This window comes from Mugil cephalus, chromosome 1 (genome assembly GCF_022458985.1).
Source record: "Mugil cephalus isolate CIBA_MC_2020 chromosome 1, CIBA_Mcephalus_1.1, whole genome shotgun sequence".
Taxonomy (NCBI): Eukaryota; Metazoa; Chordata; class Actinopteri; order Mugiliformes; family Mugilidae; genus Mugil; species Mugil cephalus.
In genome coordinates, this window is record NC_061770.1 from 2,572,970 (window position 1) to 2,594,982 (window position 22,013).

Genomic DNA, 22,013 nt, shown 5'->3' on the forward strand with positions numbered 1-22,013 from the left:
TGGTGTTAGGCAATATGTCAATTTGTAAAGCGAGAATAATGAAACAACTAAACACAGCTTGACCTGCTTTTCATAAATCTAAACATTAGGGAGAGGGAGAGATAGTTTATATATTTGGTTGAGAACATAAAAAAACACTATGAAGATATTGTGTGCACATCATTAATGACACACTCACATGGTTAGTCCACATTCCACTCAGAAGCATTATAAGGAAATCCAGGTGGAAGTATAAACATCCTGGCATCATTTTAATAACAAATAAAGCATTCATGTGCTCTGGTATGTGTTAGACATAGGACAGGCTGTGCAAAATTCATTTTAAGACTTTATTGCTCCACAAATCCAACAACGGTAATTTCAGGTATGAAAAATAGAAGAAAAGAGAAGGACATTAGAGCGTTCTTTTTATTATTATTAAGAGTGAGACAGCAAACTCCAATTATAAACCCAGCTCAGTGTTTATCAGGATAAATAAATAAAAGTTAAAAATAAATAGACTATTAAATACAGTATAAAACAACAGGCAAAAAGGAAGGAATTGGCAAAGGAAGGCTGTTTGATGAAGAAACTCTCAAAAGTGGTGAGACATCGCTTCGGAAAGTGGCGGGGTCTTAGAAAAATAAACAGTGTGGCAAAAATTTACAAAACATAACTGCAACCAATAAACCAGAGTAATAACAAGCAAAAATCCATTTTCCAAAGATGGGTCTATCTGCTACGATAGAATCATAGATACATTTGAAAATACAGTAAAAATTCAAGTACAGGAACATCAGTAACACAATGATTTGCAGTCATCAATTAAGAGCACTGGGGGAGTCTGTCCACACTGCACCGGAGAGCCATTTCATTTAAACAGTGGACTCTCACTAATCTTCCATAAAGAGGCACTTAAGTATTATAAAGTTATTATAAAGTTTGGAATGAGTCAAAATCCTGTCAAAGTGTTCCTCAAACCAACAGAAATAAAATTAATATTTGTAAAGCTTGGAAATGAGACATTGAAATTTCAAACCAAACCATTAAAGTATGAAATCATCTCAGCCACAATCATTCTTTTTGTTTTTTCATTTCTGTAATTTCTATCTTCATTGCCGGTTCACTAATAACAGCTGCATTCTAAATCAAACTCATCAATGCAATTTCCCCTCTTTGATATGGTTTTATTTGGTTTAGGATTTGGAGAGTAATTGCCCTTTTTTCTTACCATTTCTGAGACAAACCAAGATCATTTGATTCTTGATCCAAGTGCTACATTTTAAAATCTTATGTTTTTGGTAATCGCCCAAACACAAACAAGAGAAAAAAAAGTCAATCTGTACACAAAGAGTACCTCATACATATCCTCTCTTTTTCTTTTTTATCTAAACATCACTTAGAAGATTATAGCTTAATTTCTGCACAGGGCCAGCAGTAAAAACAGGTCCGTCTGTGTTTATACACCCAAGCAACACCGTCTCTTTAACTCTGGACCAGCTCATGCTCATTTCTGCCCTCTATATATAAGCCCCGTTGTCATTTGACAAAACAGGAATGGCACAAAGTGCCAGTTAAAAGGAGATTCTGCGACATCGGCACCAACCACAGGCTGCTCCCATATCATCACACTATCGCTCTTCCCTTGTTCGTTCAATGCGACGAGCTCATGGTGCAATTTTGTAAAGCTGAAGCCTTTCCCTGGAGCAAATTGATCTGCTGACGTTTGTGATGCAGGAATGGAAAATTCAAAGAAAAATCAAATGCATCTGTACAAAAGTAATTGATAATAAAAAATAGATATTTCAATATACAGAGTCTACTTGATACATCTATTGTTGTGTATTTGTTCCATTCCCTGTGGATAAGATGAAGAAATCAAAAAAATGTACAGTAAGTCAGTCTGATTGAGTTGGCCCGACACAGTTCTCTTGGCTCTGTTGCTCCAAAGCCGTCCCTGTAGTGTTGCTCCAGCTCAGCTTAGAGTCCAAAGGGCTCCCTGCTGCAGTGCCTGATTTTAATTCCCTTCATTGCAAGGATCACACTGCAAATACACTTAGAGTGCTGGTCTGGTCCTTTAAACCCAAGATGCTGTAGGCAATTCTTTTCAAATGTCCTGGCAGCCTCACCCCGATGTTCTTAATATCCCTGTGAAAAAGAAACATGACAGTATATAAGAAGCAGCACATGGACTTAGACCTTGGCCTCATTCCAACACTTTTCACGCGCATCCATCCTGCTTCTCAAGCCTTGGAGTAATCACTGGCTCATTCGATGTGGTGAAATGCTAGTCTGGAACAAAATGCGTTCACATCTAGCATGCTCGGCTAGGTGGGGGGAGTTCCAAGAGTGTAATCTGCCATGGTTCGGATTTATCTTTGACATTAAAGGATGTTACTGGGGAGGGGTTTCTCTCTTCACAAGCACATGATGCAAACCTGCAAGAGCCCTGCAACACACCAGTGTAAAGTAAAAGCCTTAATTACAGCTTTAATTACTTAACGAGGATTCTCCCTGTTGACCATGAATCACTTGTCTGGCAGGCAGAGGGTGGGTTGTAAATAACTGCTGGTTTTCCAAGAGTGCTACCAGATGCCCTGAAATGGAAACATGGGGCCATGAAATCACACCATACTGTACGACGAATACTTCAAAAGGGTCTGTCTCCGCTTTACAGTCTGCCCATCACTGCAAGATCAAGACCCACTAACATACATAACAACATAGCATGGTAGAGGGGATTTAGGTTTTCTTTTTGGCTGGTCATATGGTTAGAAACTGCTCTGTCCCTTATTATTCCCCCCATAGAAACCGTACATTATGTACTCCGGAAGCCTTTTCCCCCAAAATGCTGAATTCATTTCATTAAATTGCAGCTTTTGCACTCCTACACATCTGCAAATATCTAATTACCTTAAATACTTAGTGATAAGTTCAGGGGGTGCGTTCTGAATGCACCTCTTCAATCTTCCTAGAAATACAAATGAGGCTTCAAATCGCACTTATTTCCATAATCTCCTGTAGTTTCTTCTCCTCCCCTTCCCTGCTTTAAAGTTGAAGAAGCCACATGAGGCCTTTGCCCTAAACAGGCAAAACTGGTGGTTTTAGGGGCTCAAGCAAAAGTGCTGCCTAGAGCAACTAGTGTGTGTGTTGGTGCGTGGAGGGATGAGAGAAAGAATGGGGAGAGGAAAGAAGAATAAGAAGTGCAGCAGACCACAAGCCGCCACCACAAGCCTACCACAAATGAGCCCACTCCTTCTCCGTTCCCCCATTACATTTTCCATCTCAAACATTTTTCAAGTTGTAACTGAGGTTGGAGGTTATATTATGCGCAAACTATTCTGCTGGCTGTTAAAACATAACATTTATTGGAAAACAAATATATAAACCAGGCAAGGGAAGTCAGTGACAGGCTTCAAAAAACCAGAAGCATTGGTTTTACTCATAATTTGACAACAAAAAGCTCTTCTTCGTGGCCTAGAACGTACGAGGAAATAAAAATAAAAACAAGAAAACGACTTACTCGTTCTTCATCTGCAGCACTTGGTCCATGGTGACAATCCCAGCGCAGGTGAAGTTCTCGCTGTACTGGCTCATCTTGATGGACTCCAGCCACTCAGACACTGACCTGAAGGGAGGACCATCAGAGCCGCTGGTGCTGGGCAGGCGAATGGATACGCTGGCAAAGGAAAGCGGATCCAAACGATAATAATCAACAGACTTTCCCACAACAAAGGCAGATGACTAAGGACTGCAATTACAGTGCAGGAAACCAGTTGGTGATAAAAACCAGTTTGAGGAGTCAGGCCGAGAGCCGATTAACATATAAGCATAACAGGCTTTTGTCCTTTCTCACCCTTTCTGACTTCAATGCTCTATCACAAAAGACAAAATATGCATTCATGCACACAATCAGATGTTAAAAGAAGCTATGCTGTTCCTCCTGTCAGAAGTATGGCAAAGCTTTTTTAAGCAAGATGTCAGTGTGTCCTAATTATTCAAGTGGAACTTCTACTGCTATTCCCATTTTTTCCTATTGCAGCCCTAAACACCCTGAAATTGTATTTCAAATTAAGGTTAATATGGAGCTGCTAGAGGTCTTTTAAGTCTTAAAAGCAAGAAACAGCAAAATAGCAAGCATTAAGGAAGGCAAGTCACAGATATCCATAAGCAAACTGAACATTTTCGTTTTTTCTTGAACTTATTCCTCAAGGCACAGGACTATGAATTTTATCAAGTGTGGCTGCACAGAGTAATCTGTTATCTTTTCTCCAAGATTCTCAGCTCAACTCAGATGGCAGAATGTGGTTCCCATTAAAAATGTATTCTTCTTCCCTTCCACTCTTCTCTTAAGCCTCCCTTTACCCATTTAATGCTACATAAGTGGATAACATGAACCAGAAGTGAAACTGAAAGGAGTCAGCAGGATTAAGATCTCTAGTAGAATTTATATATGTTGTATTGCAGAGGCTTTGGCTACAGTTTTGTTTCTAAATATTAGTTGCTAATAGTGGCAGCTACTGTTGGGTTAGCGCTATACAAATATGCATTATAAGCCATTTGCTTGGTTTGTAAATAAATCTTACCGGGGGTCAAAGTCTGCAATGGCCTTTAGGGAGTCTGGGCTCCTCAGCAGCTTATCCAGCAGGCTGACGATGTCTCCGAAGCGCGGCCTCTTGGAACGATCCTGGAGCCAGCACTGCAGCATCAGTTGGTAAACAGCTGAGGGGCAGTCCATAGGGGCAGGCAGCCTGAACGCCTCGTTAATAGCCTTCATCACCTGCAAGCAGTGCATCAGGGCACTAGTTAGATCTTTTGTCACAGGCAGAATTCTTCAGATCTGTGTTCATTTCTAAAAAATATATTTTCACCCAAGAATTTATTGTTAGTTCTGAAAACTGAGAACTTAGTGAAAAATACTCAATCTTACCTCATGGTTACTCATGTCCCAGTAAGGCCTTTCACCAAAAGCCATGACCTCCCACATCACAATTCCAAAACTCCACACATCACTTGCCGAGGTGAACTTCCTGTATGCTATCGCCTCTGGAGCTGTCCATCGAATTGGTATCTTACCTCCCTGTTGAAGAAAAGAAAAAACAGAAGTTATTAAACTAAATATCACTGAGGCTTTCTAAAACCCCTGCTGTTCCTTGACTCACACTCGTGGTGTATGTCCCCTCAGGGTCGTCCTCCAGTACTCGGGACAGACCGAAGTCAGACACTTTACACTCCAGAGTGTTGTTGACCAGGATGTTGCGAGCAGCCAGGTCGCGGTGAACGTAGCTCATGTCAGAGAGATATTTCATGCCTGCAGCAATACCACGAAGCATGCCCACCAGCTGGAAGGAGGAAAACTCCCCATCATGGTCCTGATGTGTGATAAAATAACAATGAGTGATCCAATAAAGAAGAACAACACTCATCATTGTTGGCCTTTCTCAGCTTGTCTGTTATGATTGTGGGCACAAATAGTTTGTGGTGAACTTACCTTAAGGTACCTGTCCAGTGCTCCATTTTCCATGTATTCAGTCACGATCATTGCATGTTTAACTGCATGAAGAAGAACAAATTAAGTGCCCGAAGTAGTCCAAAGCAGGCGAGAAAATGCGATGAGAATTTATTTTTAAAAAAGTCGCGTAACTCACAGAAATCCTTACATTTGGTGACCACCCCTTCCAGACGAATGATATTCTGGTGGGTGAACTGGCCCATGATGGAGGCCTCGCTCAGGAAATCCTGCCTCTGTTTCTCTGTGTAACCAGGCTTCAGCGTCTTGATAGCCACTGCCACCTCTTTCCTCCCCGGCACCTTCAGAATACCACGGTACACTTCGCCAAACTCCCCTGCAGGAAAACAACATCGCCGGTTTTAAAAAAAATGAAATGACTGTGCATTTGATCACTTGATATGACTTCTTAAGTTTCTAGCTTCAGGTCTTGGCTGTGCAACAGAGCGAAAATAAGGAAGTCTCCCCAGCAGTTTTGCCTGAGGTGCTCTCACAGAGGTGTGCTCTGGCTTGGTGTTGAGAGCCTGTAATCTGCATTGTGTAATTGTTAGATAGCCTGTGGTGTGGGAGCATGGGAATCAGCTGTCATATGAGGAGAAGGGGCGAGGGGGGCATGGGGGGTGTCACGTGGTCGTGGGAATGGGGGTTGAAAAAGACTGTCGGTTCAAAGGGTAAAGGTGGTCGCACTTGAATAAACCTATCATCTGCGAAAGATGTGCGCAGTGCTCATGAAGGTGTTCTGATATACTTCCAAAACATTGTCATTGTGTAAGTGTTCATGTAATCTTGAGCCAGCATAGATCCCACTGCCAAAAGTTGCCACAATACAAAATGTCTCAACTTGTTGTGTAAGAACTCAGCAAGATAGATTTTAATCCTCACAAAACTAACCACTGTCAGTCAGGCTGTTAAACTGTGGAAAAGGCACAGTATAAACAGAGAATTTGGGGACTGGAAAAATCTTTCAACATCTCGGAGTTAAGCCTCACAGCAGATTGTCTCCGCAGGGTTGTCACTCACCAGCTCCAATGACTTTCTGTTTGCTTATGTGGCTGGGATGGATTTCAGTGGCGAACTTTAGGACAGCTACGTTGGGGTCCTCATAAGTATGTGGATCCACGTAGGTCTTCAGAGGTTTCAATTGCTCTGTGAGTCAAAGAAAGAAGCTTATTGCATACCGACAAATAAATAAGATAAATTTCATAGGTTAGACAGTGTGACAAAGAAATATTCTTCCTACCTGGGCTGGAGAAGTAGGTGTCCTCTGGTCCTTGTCTGGTGTGAGAGTTTCTTTTTCTAAATAAAAAGACCCAAATTAGTTTACAACTATGACATCCATTCATATGTCTATCCATTTAATTTCCCTAGTTTCGTATCAATAGGACATAGCAGCCTTTGTAACCATCTCTCTAGATGTTCAGGATCAGGATTTCAAAAGAGTCCTGATACTGAGAAGCAGCTCTTTGATATAGACCGCCGATATACTGTGTTTGACGAGTCGTTTTAAAGATTGAAAGGCAGACAAGCAGGCGGGGGGACGTGGACAGGCGGGCGACAATCTGCTAAAGCACAGGAACAGGTCACCTTCACAAAGTGCTGGCGGCCTGGTACAGAAAGAACCCAGCGCCTCTTATCACCAACAATGTGCCACTTTGGGCTAATTTCCTTTCAAAGGCCTCCACACTCACTAGAATGTAACCACTGTGCAATGGCAACGCACATTCAACACAATCCTTCCCAGTGAGTGCCACAACACAGATCTGGATAAAGAGAAAGTTGGCCAAATGATGAGACACAGGGAAAGGTGAAGAGAGAGTGAATGCAGGCCATTTGGAGGCCGCACAAAGGAAAGGCAGAAGAATGACAGATGAAGCCAGTGAAGGAGGGTGTATTCTGACAGATTACCAGGACAGAAAGAAAGTCTACTGACCGTCTGCGCAGGAATAGGACCATGGCCACTATGAACAAAATGACCACTCCTCCAATGACCAATGTGGGGATTAATACTGTGTTGTTAGAAGTAAGGTGTCCTGGGAAAAAAGAAAAGAAAGCTTAGATACACATCAGAGAAATTCCTGGATGCAGCATGTTAAACTGTGGTTCTGTTCTGTACCTTCAGGCAAGGTCTCAAACTGTTCCTCTATGCTGGAGCCTCCAGTGACGCTATCACTGCTGAGGGCCTGCACCCTGAACAGGTATGGTGTGCCTGGGACCAGATTGGTGATCTGTACAGAGTTCTTCTCGAGTTTGAGTACACTGAAGGTAGTCACATCCAGGTTATCGTCCTGGGAGGCAGAGGAAGGGGCGTCAGAAATTTAGTCAACAATGACAAGAGTTACCACTCAACAGGACAAAAGCATTTTAACATTAAATCAGTGACATGAATTTATGATGGTCTGTGCTTCTCTCTGAACATAGTCTGTAACGAGGCGTCTGAGAATTTATGACTTCAGATCAGACATCAGATCAGGATCTTCAAACAGGGTCTTAAGATAATAAGTTTATTAAAATTACATATCAATCATATTAAATTGCATAATTATATGCAAATGTAAGCAGCTTTAATGTTGTACAGTGGTTAATGTAAAATAACACATTAGATGACCACTTTCCTTTCTAGATATTGCAGGATAATAAACCACAGTAGCATACCTTCTTGCGGTAGGTCAGTTCATAACGGATGGGCCGGGACTGGGCTCGTGATCGAGAGGATACATCCCAGGAAAGGCACAAGCTGGTGGATGTCCTCTCAACCAGTTTCAAGGAAGTCATTTTGGGAGGATCTGAAGACATGGGGTAGAGAATATGTGACTTTTATGTTGTGAGATTTATTTAAAAAAAAAAATTATAAAAAATATGGCTTCATCTTAGTGTAGTCTGACAGTTCATTACACTCCTGCAGCGATTCAACCTGCAAACCTTTTACCACCTCATAGATAGCATCTATCATTAATGTAGCAGAGATAGCGTCACACCATTGCTTCATATCAGCAGTGCTCACCCATGTAGTTCAGGGATATAGTCAGAGCCCTGGTGGGTGGTGGCCGAGCAGCTCGTGGCATTGCCTGGCTTGCGAACGTTGACACGCCGCTATGTGCTTCAACGGTGAAGGTGTAGTTGAGGTGGGCATCCAGGTCACTCACTGACACCTTGGGGTCAGTTAGACCCATGTTTGCAGGCTCATAGCGGATTCTCTCTCCACAAGGCTGACACACAATGCCCTCACAGCGCTGGCACTCAACACTGTATGTGATATCGGTTCGACCTCCGGTGTCTTCGGGTGGGCTCCAGGAGAGGAGGATTTTTCCTGCAGAGAGGTGGGTGGTCGTGGCCAAGAGATCTCGTGGGGCAGAGGGGAGGCCTGATGAACACAGATTTGAAAACCACATGGAATATTAGATGGAACCAAAGAAGAGGAGAAACACAGGAAACCAAATATGCACAATTTCTTTTTGAGGTGAGGGAAAGGCTAGAAAAGGGAATTACAGGAATTACTAAATGTTTCATATCATCAAAACTCTGTGTCTTGACTGTAAACACCTCCATTTTGAAGTCAGAGACTATAACATACTGATGTGTGTAGTGAAAACCAGTGCAGACAGATCCCACACAACCTGTAGCCTTTAGCCTTTTAAAATGTGTCTATTTAGTCTCTTTAAAATATGTCTATAAGGTGAGTACACTTATTTGTGTCTAAAATCATGTGTGTAGCATCACTTGGTAGCTCACATTGACAGCTAACATTTTCACTTTTCTTTAACCATAGCTCTCACCTGAGCAGGGTCCAGTAGGAGGATCAGATGGAGCTCGGTAGAAGCCGTCCATGCAAGGACAAGACAAAGCCCCGGGCTCCAGCCCCTGGGTGTTGGCAGGACACGGCTCACACTTGCCACCAGATGCTTCAGCTTTGAAGAAGCCAAGCTGACATTCTGTAAACACACACAAAAAAACATTTGCATTAGCAGCCAAGCAACGACAATTGCGACTTTGAGCAGCATCCCAAATGATGTACCGTAAAGCCAGTTCCTCCAGATGATTCAGACCTCTTTCAAAGACCAGTAATACTGTGAACATTTCACTTTGAGTGTTAGACATCAAGGTTGTGTGGACATGCTATTGTGTCAAGGCTAAAGGTTATATTTGGACAAGGGACCAAGAGATGAGAGGCAAAACACTGGCTCTCTACAGTGTTGACTCTTTTCATTAAAACTCTGTCCATTCCAGCTAAGTGGTTGCTTACAGGAGCCCGGCCCTGAAACAAAAACCCTCTGCTTTGCCGGCACTCCTTACTTTTTCAACCACCAACCCCCCTCTTCTGCTGTTTTCTTACCGTCTCTCTTTCTCTCAACAAACACAACCAGTCATCCCACATTCCACGACAGTCAGTCAGTATTCAGAGCCATGATAGAAGAGAACGCGACAAAAGGCAACGCAAAGCAGTGTCTGTTCACACTCAGCAGCCTGATATATTTTTTTTTTTCCAGAGACCCACATGTGGACTTTTGAAACTGTATCGCCTAGACAAGATGGCACCTAATTTCACACGTCCAACTTGGAATAAAGAAGTGCAGGTAGAGGGTCCAGCTGTGCGTAGCGGTGCTGAAATACAAACTTAATACGGTGTGAAATCTCGGAGCGCACGCCACAGAGAACAGTGAAAATGAGACGGCTCCCCTCCAACTCCTCAGCTCTTGCAGGAGCATTCCAGCGGCTGCAGCTCAAGTCCCCACACCATCACACAGTCAGTCACATTTATGTATACACTGCACACATGCACACATGCACCCATACCCACATGTATGCACAAAATACACGTACATGTATGCAAAGCACACTTGCAGGCACATTGGCAAATCTGACATCAGAAGAGGGATTATGTCCGCTGCCTGTCACCTGTTCATGTCCCTCTGGTAAGTTCATTCAGCAAACACATACATTTACAGTGTACACACATCTCCTTCCTTCCCTTCAAGTGGTTTGCCTGGAGTATTTAAATAGATCCTAACAGATGTCATAAGACATCAACAATTCAAATGAGAGTCAACATGTAAACTAAAAGAGAGCAGACATAAAAGAAAGAAAGAGAAGGTATTTTATGGCAAAAGAGACAGCGTACAAAGAGGTCATGATAGCCAGGTGAACTGCCCTGCTGAAGATTTAAGTTAATGCCATTGTCAGGAAAGAAGCAATGAAACAATGAGTCAAGGACGGAGACAATATCAGATTCACTCAGAGATACTGTCTCAGCCTATGGTCGCCTTTCACTGTGGTTCATATGAATGAAGTTCATCTGGAAGCCACAAGTGACCACACATAAGACGGAAAGCACATGGCCACGGCTCCATTTAAGTCATATCAAGGGGATTTACTCGATTGACCATGAGTCTCACTTCAACTCTGCTTGGCTTTGTCCAACACTGCGGTTCACCAAGTTGAAGCAGAGCTGCTGTGAAGAGGTGTGTATTAACTCAAGAGCAAGACAATGATGGTGGAAAGAAAAATACTCAGCATGAGGAGAATTTTTAAGTTTATCCAATAGGCGTGCATGTTACTCAATCCTCCCCTCAAGACAGCGTCTTTTCTGTTTTGGCCAGCTGTTTCTCTAAGAGCCGCTGCTACTCATTAACGCAAATGAGGCAGAGGACGGGCGAGGCAGTGGAGAGGTTGTGTGAAGGAACAGAAGGCCAAAAAAAAGAAAGAGGGGTATACTGTATCCTGCTGAGGACTGAAGAAAAGAGGGGCGAAAGAAAGGAGACGGGCAAGGGTGAACTCTTGCATTGAGAAGGGGGAACAGCTGCTGCCTCAAACCCTGATTCATACCCCTACCTCTCCTCCTCGTAATCCCCAAATTCCTTCCTCCCCTCCTTTTCTCCTCCCAGTCGTCACTAAAAAGGCGCCCAGCTAACCCATTAACATTGCTATTCACCACTGACCAGCAGGCAAGGAGAATGCCATGCCATTCAACTGCTGAAAGAAAAAAACATACACACACACACAAGCACTGCAGATGGGAATAGCCGAAATGCCACATGGCAACTGAATAGAGGAGGACTAGCCTCTTTTTGGCGCTACAGTGCTGGTTGCAATGCATCGTGGTCAGGCCTGTGGAGATGATGGCCTTACACTGTGAGTTGCCTCTATAATCAAGACGAATTCCAGTGTACACCACCCAACAGGAGGCTTGGCCTGTAGCAGAGTGCCTTCACTACAGCTTCAGTCGGAGCCCTGCACATTTCACTATAAAGGTGAGTGAGTTTGTGCTTCTTTAACATGTGAGTCATAGTGACGGTAAATAAAAGTAGATGACTCTCAGCTGAGGTATTTAACAGGAGGATTCCTCGACAAAAGAGAACAGTCTGGGAGAGGGAAACTTCCTGGTTCCATGGAGAAGGTGGAGGGGGCTTTAGATTGTTGCTGGACACAACAGGAAGCAGGAAGCATGAGGCTGACGCAGCCTTCCTTCCTAGAGCAGCCAATCAAAGCATGGAAACACAGAGGAGCGTGACCAAGAGAAGAACCCGCACTGAGGCCACCAGAGTCCTGAGGCAGAATAACAACAAATAAAAAGAAATAAAAAAGAAAGTCAAAATGTGTTAGCCCAACAAAGACGCAGGCACTTAACCCATGGGCAGGGGTGAGGGACAAATGATCTCATAAACAAAGTGTCCCTACCTCTCCTGAGCTGAAACATTTGACAAAGTTAGACTGGCCATTTTTTTTCCATCCTTCTTGCTACAAAGCAGGGAACTGTTTGTCATTAGAGAGGCCCCATGCGTCTTGAGTGGCTCTGTGTTTGTTTATTGAGAGTGAGTGCAGGGCCTGTTACATTCTGGGAGCCCGAGTGGCTCTGTAGTGGCAGCCTCCGAAGAGCCCCCCCCCCCATACACATACCCTGGTTTGTCCGCTGAAGTTAAGATGGATGAGATGGCGACAGTGATGAATGCATGGTTAGAGAGTTGGATGAATGGGTAACATGGTGGCTTGACAAGGCAGATCACCCTCAGGACCGGAGAAGTAAGTAGAGCCCCCCACCCCCAACCCCCAGTCGAGGCTTTTAAAAGGCAGAAAGGTCATGTCTGCCTCAGGGTAGTTGTGAGTTAAACTGTGCATGGCTTACAGGGAATCAGTGGCCAAGTAAAACAAACACATGCTCGCAGAGTGGAGGAGGAAGAAGGAGAAAGGTTAAATTCAGAAGTATGGCCAGTGAACAAAAACATCTTGGAAAAATAAAACTGACCAAGAAATAAATACAATGTCCAGATCTTTATCGGAGCAGTTCCCCAAAATATATACGGACACATGTTTGTACTTCATTTATTTCAATCCCCACCCCCCTCTTTTCAGCTTCAACTTGAGCAGACCTGTAATTGCTATATGTCATGTCATTCTGTTTGTATGCAGAGTGACAACATGTCATTAGCATTTTGGGGGGTTCACGTTGTGGTGGAACAATGGGGGTCTCTGATGGGGGTGCTGAGCCGGTAACATGAGCCAGAGGTCACTGAGGTAGAGGAGGGGAGGGGCAGAAGGGAGTAAAGGTGTAGGGACTGATGGAAGTGTGTGCATGTGCGTAGGGGGAGCATTAGTCAAAAGGATTAGTTGACCAATGGAGCAGCTGTAAGGGCATTACATCTGTTTTACAATTGCTCTTGGGCTTTCATCTGGGGTTGTTAACAAACACAATAAATTCCCTGATCCCCTTTCTCCTCTCACTCCCTCTGTCCACTCAGATTTACTGACAGGAGGAGGAATACAGGGAGTGAGAAGTGGAGCCAAAGAAGCAGAAAAACATGTCCAACAAGTCCTAAAGTAAAGCCGATTCTCTGTAGAAAACAATCATGGTTCACATGATTGAATACAAACAGCTTCCAGAGGTCTCAGCTGGACCATAGCCATGGACATATTGCCATGGTTAGTCTGCTGTGTTGCTCACCGGATCCAGACAGCCAGGTGGCAAACCCAACACCATTACACTAGACCGCGGCAAGCCAGCAGGTTACATACTGGATGCCGACAGCCGTCTGCTTCCTGGCTAGGGGAAGTGGTCAAAATGGGACCAAATGCACCAATAAACAAAATGACTTATCAGGCAGTACAACAAAATGGAAAGCGGCTGAGCGAGGCCGCTCCACACTGACCGACAATAGAAAGCCCTGAGCCAACGGGTCGGGGAGTCACCGAGGGATTAGGTGACCTCCGGTTTCCGCTGTGGGCTCGTCCTGTTAGCAGTGAGGGGTGAGTGGTGTGTTGTGTTGTGCTGGGGGAATGACTGACTGACACAGGGGAAGGAAAGTGCTGAGCTCACACAGCAGCAGTACAATACAATGCGCTTCACATTGCTCTGGTCTCTCCCAGCAAAAACACACACACACGCAGCCGGCCAGCTCAGGAATGTCACAGAGAGGAAATATGTCCTGATTCCACCAGCACAACAATCACACAATCACACACAAAGCAAAAAGCCAAGAAATGCTGAGGCTCAATTATTTTAAATTAGGCAACTGCAAACACACAAAAATGGGTTGAATAACATTACACAAAAACATTTTGGTTAGAATTTAAACAAATTTTGGTTAGAATGAGCAACAAATAGTTAAAGCTGCTTTCATATATATATATATATATGTATGTATGAAAAATGTACCTGTTAGATATGAAAGGTGTGCTCTATAGTGATGCACACACAAAAACAGAGCAGTTTCTCTCAGCTTTACACAACTGTTTTGCTTCTTTGAACTCATTTAAACTCACTAGAAGGTCCGCCTTCAGCAGGATCATCGGCAGATAGATGGCTCGAGGCTGCTTGCTAACTAGCTTACTTAACAACTTCATATGGCAATAATATGCAAGACACTGTGTGGTTAGAAAGTCAGTCGGTGCAGTGCAGATTTAAGATAATTTTGCTCTTAAGGCAAAACAGTCTGGTCATAAAAAATACAACTATTATTGCTAAATGCTTTGTTGGTTTTCCTAGTAAACTACTTTTTACCAAGCATACTGCATCCAAAGTATAGTGGGCTCATCTTGATAACTTTTATAATGTTCATACTCCCTAAACCACAATAATACAACATTCTGTAATCGCCTTTAAAGACGTAAAGGCAAACCAGATCTCATCTCTGCTACTTCTTCTGTCATCATGTTTGCAGTAATTGCCAGTGTACTCTTCTCTAGGAGACGTGGCCCAGCAAGACGGTGCATGACACCACTTGAAAGTGCCTTCGGAGTCGCCCCATTATCTAACCAACTCCCTCAAGTTCAGCACGCTAGGCAAAGGTTACCTTGGCATGAGATCTGAGAAATCCAAAAATTCTAAGTAATCACAGTTGCATTTGGGAGCCAAGGATGAAAAAGGACAGTTTACATCCAGCCAATAAATCTAAATGAATTGTCTGATAAACCTGTGACTTACAAAGTTATTCCCTTCTGAGACCAGGTACAGGGCTCAAGAGTTGAGGGATTTTGGTGGAGCAGAAAAATTCAGTGTGGGGATTAATCCTGCTGGAGCGAGATGATTCCATTATGTGAAATACACCTTAAGCCAACTAAATGAAATCCCTGAGATTTCGAGGAGTGGTGCTGTGTTCATGTGTCTTTGTACACTTTCCATCAGATAAACTGAAATTGCACAAGACCTAGGTCTTAAAATGTTTCGTGGTGATTATAATGAAGCAGCTGGTTCCAGGGACAAGCAGATTTAAAGTCAATCTATTGGTCTGGAAACACTTGATCTCTGGCACTTTGGAGGGTGGATTTATAAGTGAACATTCAGCCATCAAACCCCAACTTCCTCTGTAAAATCCAATCAACAAAAACAAAAAGTGACAGCTATAGTTTACATTTCACCTCCTTTAAATGTTTATGCCCAGACCCTTATGTGAATGGGACAAATAGTTTTTCACTTCCCTTCTGCTAAGACCCTCTGATTGACAGCATTATTGTAATTAAGCCTCTATTTATCTTTAGTCAGTCGCAGAGAAATGTATTTATCAGGGAGCAAGACGAGAACTGTATACAGTCTAAATAGTCCCAACAGAGCCGTGTGAAACGGGATGTTTAAACTCTACCGGTGTCATATTCATGACCTGCACATCGGCCAAAAATAACAGTCAGCCTGTGATTTCACATACAACACGAACACAACACGGAGAGAAAACTCTTTTTGTTTATCTCTCAGTTTGTTGTGCTTGGGACGGCTTGCACAACAGTGTTTATCCTCTTGTGTATATTGCCTAAAGTACAGCAAAATGATGATGTGAATAACGTGTTGAGATAAGAAACTCTCAAATAAATACGAGATGAGAGGCGGAAAATTGAGGCGAAAATATACATAGTCTGCAGAGACTCGAAGGATGCGGGGGCAGAGGAAAAAAAAAGAGAGATTGCACAAAGGCAAAGCAAGCAGAACCAGTAGTTACTTCACTTGAAAAGCCCAAACACACCCAAGTCAATTACTACCCATACAAATCACTCACCACAGCGTACAGTTACCCTGCAACTTAGTCACCAAAGGTTTGTTACATCAGCTGAGGATGAGTTCGTAGACACGGACGCAGAGGGAAGGAGGGAGAGAAAATCGCTTACTGGAACCTCTCTGGCAAGGACAGTAATAACTTTACTGGAACTCAGTGGACAGTTGTTCCACCAAGACACAAAAATGGCCCTGAGCAGTTCAAATATTCCACATTGTGTGTCCCCTATTATATAAAGCCACATGCAAACCATGGTGTGGGATTAAGTCCTATTTGTTGAAGCCTTAAGGCAGCTGATGAGGTGTAGAAGGTGAAATGCAAACCCAGGGACCAGCCAGGGCAGCCTGGGAACCTTTCAGGGGTGACAAACGACTTGAGGGTGCATTGTGCCAAGGAGGATTATGGGTAGGGAAGGGCACGATAGGCAGCAGAGGAAAACCCTGTCTGTGAATGTTCATTAAGACAGCATCCTGATCTAAAGCCAAATCTAGATAGAAAAAATAATTAAAGAAAGCTCACACAATATTTTTAGTAATCAAACACTGCTATTGTACTAGTCAGGAGTGAAGTCAACTAGAAGGAAACCCTTCGTCAATCTTAGAGGAGTGTGATCATGTATAAATCCAGAGCAGTTTTCTGATCCACTGTATGACTGACTGTATATTTTGAGAGCTGACATAATTGGCCCTTTTACAAAAAACAAGAGCTCATTTTGTGCCTTGCTGCTGACTGATATGATTTACAGCTGCCTTATAAATTTACATTTGCTGCACTGAACACGCTGGTAGGTCTCTGCAGCACAGGAAGAGATATATCTTTGGAGTTTGTTTGTCCGGTGATGGCCACCAAGAGAAGACCGCCACATGCCACAAACGGAAACCTCAACAGAGAGTTGAAGGAAAAAAAGTCCTAGAAATACAGTTTGACGGTCGAGTGATCTCAGAGCCAAAAATACCACGGCAGCAAGAGTTGATGAAGAGAAGGAGACAAAAACCAGATGAAGTCACAGATTTCTACTCTAACGGGTCCCTAAGGGTCGGGGAGTCATAAAACTGAGTGAACACATCGCGGAACATGGAAACTTTCAACCTAAGTAAGAAAAAGCACTACAATTGAAGTTTTGTGGTTTCTCTCCGAGCAGTGCTTCATACAGGAAAGAAGTGGGGAGAATGATTAACTGTGTGCCTGTAGGATACTCTACTTAAAGCCCTTCAAACCATTCATCTTGGCCCTATGCTGCAACCCTGTGATTCATTTCCACCTTCATCCGCAACTGCCCTCATGCATCTCAGACCTCTCATTTGACTTCATCCTGGTAGTTTTTGGGGGATTTCTTTGTTTAGTCTTTTTTTATGCGAGGCCTTGACCCGGAGCTGCTCTTCCCCCACTGGGAATTCCACAGGTCTGGAGTAATGTTGGGAGGCTCCACCTCAGCAAACTGATCAGGAATGTACCAACCAAGGGGGAGAGGAGGTGGAGGTGGGATCCACCGCCTCATGGGGGGGAAACACAGGACTTCATTGTTCTCCTACCTTTGCATTCCACTCCTCACCTCTCTCTGTTTTAAAATCACACCCCTCCTCTAAACGCAACCTCTCACATTCTGTATTACTTTTCTTTCATTCCTTCCTGCCTCTCCTCCTCCTCTGCCACCTCCTTAATCATCTTACCTGGCACTTTCCCGCAGCTAAAAACGATGTACTGACAGAAAGCGTCATCACTTTTATCGGTCTGCTGCCAATGGAAGGGAAATTAAGTAGTAAGGGAAGACTACAAAAGCCGGCTCACTGTGAATTCATAACTGTGGGCATGACATGATTAAGAATATTCATACCTGCATTTGTGTATTTCAGGTCATGCATTTGTATGTGTGCAAGTATGAGTGCCAGAAACAACAGTGAAGGTGGAGCAAGTCTCAGGGCTGATGGGAGTCTTTAGGTGTTCAGTCATGGATCTCAACAGATCTCAACAGGCCCATGCATGCTGGCCAGTGTTGTATGTTCACATGCACTGCTAGAGTCACACACCCCAAAGCTGAGGATGAAAACAGGAGGGAGGGGGTATGCAGAAACCGATAGGGGGAACGCGCAGCTGACATGCCCGTTCACGGTGGGCCTCTGATTTCTGTGATGCTTGATATGAACAAAGTCAGTGAGGCTCAGAAGCTTCCTCCCGCCCCCTCCCCTTTCCTCCCATCAGCCTTAAAGATGCTAATCCATCACAGTACAGTAGCCTCCTGGTGTCTTTGATCACTTTCAGTCACTCTGACAGCCCTTCTCACAACAATAAAAGCCTTCTTTGCAGGACTTAAAACAGACCCACGCCATGACTATAAAGTCAAAGGACAAGGAGTTATGGTTGGACTCCACAGCACACTCATATCAAGATAAGAGAACAGATGATAATGAGGAAGCAGGAAATCACCTGGAGCAGTGTGCAAAGTTATGAACTAGAAAAAGTGTGTAAGTGTTTAAGCAATAAGTATACAGTATATAATAAATTATATACAAAAATTCAACTTAAAATCAAGACTGAAACTTAAATTTTAAAACTCTGATTTTATAGGTATTGGTTCAGGGTCAGGTAGGATGCCAGGACATGTACAAGTAGGCCTAAGAATTCCTTCCATTGCAGAGGAGCAATGTTAGCCCGAGGGAGAATTCCAATGAACAATGATAATAACACCTATGATAAATATCCGCAACCTGCAATGCAAGCCTGTTTTACAACCTGTGGCAGTTAAAATGAACAGTCATGTGAAATGAACTGCACTAAGTTAAATGCCTGAAGGTGGAGACCTTTACAAGTAACAAAGATACAAGAACATGGTCTTACCTTGACATGAGTCTTCAGCTTCTTCATAGCCTGGTTTGCACTGACATTGTCCAACTAGCACCACCCACTCCCCATCCACCGTGCAGTAGATACGAGGCAGCTCCTCGCTTACGGCATTTTCCACGCACTCCCCGTTCACTTCCCTTAGCGCCTGGTTCTCACCCCCAGCCACAGTCTCAGGGAATGACGCAAGGCTCTTTACTGTGGCTGGGCAGGTTTTGTAGTAGACCCTGACAGAGAGAAGTGCAACACAGGCTCCAATGTCTTGAAAGGCCAAGTAGAAACCTTTTCGGGACAGGTTCTCCACCACTCGTGTCTCTGTGTTGATGCGCACATCATTTTTGCCGGTGATTTCATCAGGTGCTATGGTGGCCACTTTCTTAAACTGGCCCTTGCGGAAGGTTGTGCCAACATCTGCATCCGACTCAGACGTGAAGAGGTTGAAGGTTTCCTTGCAGGTTAACGAGGCTCCGTCAAATGAGTTGCAGTCACGTACAATAAACTGAAGTTCCACAAAAACTCGTGAGGCCGATGGGCGCCGCTGGATGAAGGTGGTGCGCAGCCAGTTGTCCTGCTCGCGTTCTCCAACATTGCAGACGGAGTATGAGTAAAACTGAGAGCCGTTCAGAGCTCTCTGGACGACCTCCCACTGAAAAATAGCCACAAAGTCCAAAAATGTTAGAGGTACAAACACTTATCCCTGGGGAGCCCCTAAGGACCAATGCGAAACTATAAGGAGGTCAAAGTAAACGTAGCACTTAACATGAAAGTTCGGTCACTGTAACTTGAACCTGGAAACAAAAACAGTCTGTGTGTGGGGGGCCCATGACTCTACGCATTGCTAATTACTCTCTCTGTATATTTTTAACTATCCTTCACAGCAGTAACACATCATTTCTTGTACATGGAGAAGTGCATTTTATGGGCCTTTACAGTAGAAGACTACAGCAGACCTGCTGGACTTTCTCTTAGTAAGCATTTCTGACATTATTTCAAATTCAGTCCTTCACATTCTCATTGGCATTTTCCCCAAATAGCAATGCTGCTTGCATACTAAATGTTGCCACAAGTATTTTATGAAAAAAACTGACAGCATGTTTTAGCATAAACTCCTCATGAAGGACAACTGGCCCCCACAGTGGCAGAGGCTGTGGTTTGCTCTCTGCATGTAGCCACTGTGCTATTAATTAAAAGAATGTGCTTTGTTGGCTGAGTGTGTGGCTCTCCACATAAACTTGATGTACAACAGCAGAAACAGCACCTCTATTAAACAGCTGGTGAGCATTTTTATGAGGGGCCTTTAAAACTTAAAAATATTATTTAGCATAAGCGATGGTAGTTAGATAAGAAAAAGTGCACAATAAAAATGTCTCCCAACAAACCTAAAAAAAAATACAGCAACACATGAGGCATACTGCTGGAAAAGAGAAACTAATGTGTCAAAGGGATTATTTAATGAGTGAAGGCTCTTTGAGGAAGTTGGGCAAGCTTCTCTGAACAGCACGCCTGCACATGCCTGAGCCATCAGCACATGAAATGAGACCATTTACAGTGAATTTGCATGAGCCTGACTGGTCAATTACTTGAAAACCACAATACGGAGAAAGGCACACATGTGTCAGCTGTACTGGCAGAGAGATAACCACAGCACTGGGGTGTGATAATAAATTCTCTTGACGCATCACTAAAACATTTTCCCCTGGTTGAAGGAAAAGGTAGGATTGGCTCCATCTAAAACCCCTCCTCTCCTGAAAGAGGTACCACATGCTGCAAACTTTTAAAAGTTAATTGCTCCCTAACATACAATTCTGGAGCTGAAGCTTCGAAACCACAAGAAGCCACAAGTATTCCCAGTTCAGAGCTAGTAGCTATTCTGTCTGCCTAAGCTTTGGTGTAGCCTAGACGTGCTGTGGAGGCAACTCCAGATTGGATCCCATGCCTCCTTCGCACATCCATACCCAAGCAACCGTTTGACTCTGACTGCCAGATTTTACAGAAACCTGACATATACACATGCAAAGCTAACCACATATGTCAAATGGTCAAATATTTTGCACAGGCTCTCAGCTCAGTCGGGTCCTTCCTGTAAAATGTCTCCATGCTAATTTATCCCAAGGCAAATTCCACATGGAAACGTGGGAGATGGAGGAGAAGAGGAGTGATACTCACCCCTTGTTTGTCTCCCTGATCTAATGGCCATGTCAACCAGCCCAGTTCACCTCCTGTTGCCTTCATGTCCAGAAGCACCTCTGTGGAGACATGTGAATAATGTCAGTGAATATGAAAACACTTTTTTGCCATTAAGAATAGACCTTTATTTCTACTTGAAAGTGAAGGAAGTCATTTTACTTCCCTTTTCCCCTTACATTTACTCTACTTGACTACAAAAATTACATTTACAAATGGAAAGAAGTCAGATTACAGTAAATTAGTTTGATTCATACTGAAGAAAAATAAGTCGGTCACCTTTAGTTTAACCAAAATAAAATATATTTTTAATCACTCAAATTTGTCCTACTAGTTAAATGTAAATTTTGGTTGAACTTTTATATAAAATTATCATGCGAATAAAAGGGCTAAATAGATTAAAATAAGAAGATTTCATAAACTTATGTCGCTCAACAATTTCACCTGCTGTTAAAGTTCCGAGGAGCACACATGCACTCTACACGCTCAACTCAGTTTATTATTAATAATCAAATATGCAACTTCAGCAGAGATCTTTCATGCACTGAAGCATGTTCATGTCATAAGTGCTAGATACTAAATGTCACGGAAGAAAGAAAGCACGTCTGCTGGTTTTAAAAGTTTCTCCACTGGTTTCCCGCATGGCACGCGTGTTTCCCTTCAATAAAGCCCCAAAAAGATCGTTAAGTAGCCAAGACAAGTTTCAAGAGGATACTCACCTTCTTTAGTTTGTAAAGTAATTAATATGCCATTAATGAATACGTATGAAAATAATAAGTGTCTCATTCTTCCAAATAAATCCATTTCGAAAAACTTTTCCTCCTTCGTCTCTTTCCGTTCTTGGGCTTGGCCGGGACTCTGCTCTGGAGGTGAGTGCTGCGCTCTGCAGCTCATTCACAAACGCACAGCGCGTCACGGACTCCGCCCGCAGGAATGTGTGTGTGTGTGTGTGTGTGTGTGTGTGTGTGTGTGTGTGTGTGTGTGTGTGTGTGCGTGCGTGCGTGGAAGTGTTGGGGGTGGAGGGGAGGTGG

General features: G+C 43.4%; 1 protein-coding gene across 2 annotated transcripts; it reads right to left on the minus strand.

Annotated features, from left to right (window-relative positions):
* Window positions 1-315: 315 nt before the first annotated feature.
* Window positions 316-21,853, minus strand: epha2b (eph receptor A2 b). 2 transcript variants are annotated; one of them, XM_047595056.1, is made up of 17 exons: window positions 21,702-21,853; window positions 20,965-21,044; window positions 18,796-19,444; window positions 9,262-9,417; window positions 8,490-8,849; window positions 8,141-8,271; window positions 7,602-7,773; window positions 7,419-7,518; window positions 6,729-6,784; window positions 6,509-6,634; window positions 5,640-5,825; window positions 5,471-5,532; window positions 5,142-5,351; window positions 4,910-5,059; window positions 4,566-4,759; window positions 3,503-3,658; window positions 316-2,127 (listed from the first exon to the last, which is right to left on the minus strand). In XM_047595056.1, the coding sequence occupies exons 1-17, from the start codon at window positions 21,784-21,786 to the stop codon at window positions 2,019-2,021; spliced, it is 2,982 nt and encodes a 993-aa protein (XP_047451012.1). In that variant the 5' UTR covers window positions 21,787-21,853; the 3' UTR covers window positions 316-2,018. The 2 variants fall into 2 exon arrangements, with proteins under 2 accessions (XP_047451012.1, XP_047451004.1); XM_047595048.1 differs by having other exon boundaries at window positions 5,628-5,825.
* Between the last annotated feature and the right edge of the window lie 160 nt (window positions 21,854-22,013).

Coding starts and splice junctions, on each gene's coding strand:
- epha2b (XM_047595048.1), bottom strand. CDS start 21,786: ATGGATTTATTTGGAAGAATGAGACACTTATTATTTTCATACGTATTC. Junction 19,445..20,964: donor ATCAGGGAGACAAACAAGGG/GTGAGTATCACT, acceptor GCTATTTTTCAG/TGGGAGGTCGTCCAGAGAGC. Junction 2,128..3,502: donor GTGCTGCAGATGAAGAACGA/GTAAGTCGTTTT, acceptor TCTTTTTCACAG/GGATATTAAGAACATCGGGG.